The sequence below is a fragment of the Penaeus vannamei genome, chromosome 21 (assembly GCF_042767895.1).
Source record: "Penaeus vannamei isolate JL-2024 chromosome 21, ASM4276789v1, whole genome shotgun sequence".
NCBI classification, from domain to species: Eukaryota; Metazoa; Arthropoda; class Malacostraca; order Decapoda; family Penaeidae; genus Penaeus; species Penaeus vannamei.
Genome location: NC_091569.1, coordinates 357,895 through 360,394, shown reverse-complemented (window position 1 = coordinate 360,394; position 2,500 = coordinate 357,895). Strand labels below are relative to the sequence as shown.

General features: G+C 33.0%; 1 protein-coding gene across 1 annotated transcript in view; it reads right to left on the bottom strand.

Moving 5' to 3' along the window:
* The window catches only part of Nep3 (Neprilysin 3), a gene marked incomplete in the record, with an annotated part of 22,949 nt that overhangs the window by 1,149 nt on the left and 19,300 nt on the right, over window positions 1-2,500 (bottom strand). Inside the window, 5 exon segments of the mRNA XM_070135757.1 lie at window positions 1-253; window positions 747-886; window positions 1,090-1,236; window positions 1,450-1,580; window positions 2,133-2,337. The exon segment at window positions 1-253 is cut by the window's left edge and continues 1,149 nt beyond it. Coding sequence (XP_069991858.1) covers window positions 77-253; window positions 747-886; window positions 1,090-1,236; window positions 1,450-1,580; window positions 2,133-2,337 — 800 coding nt within the window.

Sequence of the window (2,500 nt, the reverse complement as noted above, 5' to 3'; positions counted from 1 at the left end):
TAAGTAAGGATGCTTACACAAGTGCATTTTCTCAAACAGAAAAACCTTAAAAGAAGACAAACATACAAAATCGCTTTTACCAAATGGAACATTTCTTTTTTGGATTCATATTTGCATTCTCCTTGCATTTAAAGACTTCGGCAAAATCTGGAGAGTTACTTAAAGATCCGTAGACCCTGAACTCCCCTGGGACATGGGAGTCTTTCATGATTTCCAGATGAGCCGCTTCCTTTGTAATGGCAGAGCACCAAACCTGTTGAAAGAGACAGTTATCTGTTAACCTAAATACTGTGATGATCCACCTTACAGCATATGGTCCTCTCTAATGTACATTAACCTGAATATTGTTGCTTATGAATAGACACAATACTGAATATCAAAAGAATTATACTAATAGCTTACAGCAATGCAAAGTAGTACTACCTGATCTTTCCCTAAGCACCCTTTTTCATTAGAATCAAGAAATCAACACATTTAATACATAATCACTTTAATGTATGAATAAAGTATAGCAAATACTGTTCATCTTATCTAAATGTATGCATTGAGTTGTTTTTTTAATAAATATCACCAATTTCACTTATCAAAATCTCAACTAATAAAGTAGACCAAATAATGTTTGTCTTATTTAGACTCGTGCATTGCATTATTCTTTTAATACATATCACTAATGTGACATATCAAAATCTCAAATAGGGATACATATAGGTAAGCAAGTAAAATACAGTATGACTCATAACACCAACCTGAGCAAAACCTAAGAAAAACAGTTGATTGTGGGTGAGCTGAATACCAGGCAATGGTGCCTCATTGCCATTCTCCTCAACCCACTGCTGGTATGCACGGTAGCTTGCTTTCAGCCCTGCATTGTCTGCTATATTTTCACCTAAATCAAATAAATTTAGATATTAACCACTCATACCACTAATATTCTCAAATTACTTGCAAAACAGTACTCAGATTTTAAAAAATCATCCTATATGCCAAATAACATTTTCATTTCCAAAGTTTATCATAATAGTACATATATAAAAAGAAGTAGTTCTTGTGAATTTTATCATAGCAGTATACACAAAAAAGTAGTTCTACCTAGTGTCAGGTTTCCATTAAGGTGTTCTCCACGAAGCTCATACTGAGAATACTGATTCACCATGCAATGCGTCAAATTTTCAAACTTTTTTGTTGTTTCTTCACGCCACCACTTATCCAAATTTCCATTCTTATCATACTTCCTTCCTAATAAAAGTAAAGGAAATACTTTTCAGATACATTTCTTTAACAAAATATAACAGTACAAAAGAGAACTTATCTGCATTTTATTCATATTTTTCAATGTGCAGAACTGAAGTACATATAAAATTCCATTTGAATCAATATTTGTAGGTAATTCAGAAGGCCAAATCAAATCTAAAAATATCCCACTTTACAAAATATTTTAAAATCATATACCTTGGTCATCAAAAGCATGTGCTAGTTCATGGCCCATGACAACTCCAACTGCACCGTAGTTAAGAGATTTAGAGTTATTGTGGTCAAATATTGGGGCTTGTAATATCCCAGCTGGAAATACAATGTCATTCCTGTAAATATTAAAAAGTATTAATAAATAATATGCCTGTTGCTCTTTACTGTGAATCTCAAGTCTATTTAAAATCCATCAATTTTTCACTATCACCCATGAGCAGTATGATGTCATGATGCCCACAGTAGACACCACAGGCCACACAACTTTAAACCAGATTCTTTTAAAGATATCAATTTTTCAACATCTGCAGTGGAAATGCCATCCACATGAGAAAGTGGGCTATACAGTCCTCTGTACTTTTCACATTGTTGACAGCAAAATGTTAAGCCCTCTTGGAGAGGGAGCTATGGCATTTTCTCACACTCAGTGTATTTGAAATTATTCCCTGATGCCAATGATTCTTTGCACACACAATATCATACTGTCTATAGAGAAGAGCAAAAGAGTGACATATCTGAAATTAGCTTCAAATGATGTTTATGACACATATACTTTAATCTGTCTGATTCATTAACTCTTGCATTCATTTATTTTATTTTCACCAGGAAATTATATATTTACTTATATTACTTCTTATTTCAAGCTCTTTTTTCTAGATAATACATACCTTGTTGGAGAGTAATAAGCATTAACTGTTGGTGGTGACATATCCCAACGTGTCTTATTAACTGGTTTAAATAAACGTTTCAAGTTTTCTCGGATGTTGAAGTTATTTACACGAACATTATTTTGAAAGAAATCATTTTCCATTATTTCCAGATTTTCATATTTATCATCCAATTCTGTTGGGTTCAGAATGTACTCTGGATAACCTGTAAAAATAAGCCTTGTTTTACTAAAGCAGACAATCCCTTGTCTTTATCAGTAATTTTGTATATTCCTATAAAATACACACAGATCATTCACAAGGTCTTCGCTGGAAAAGATGTCCGAGAAACTATAAGGACAGCATTGCAACGCAGATTCTATATGATC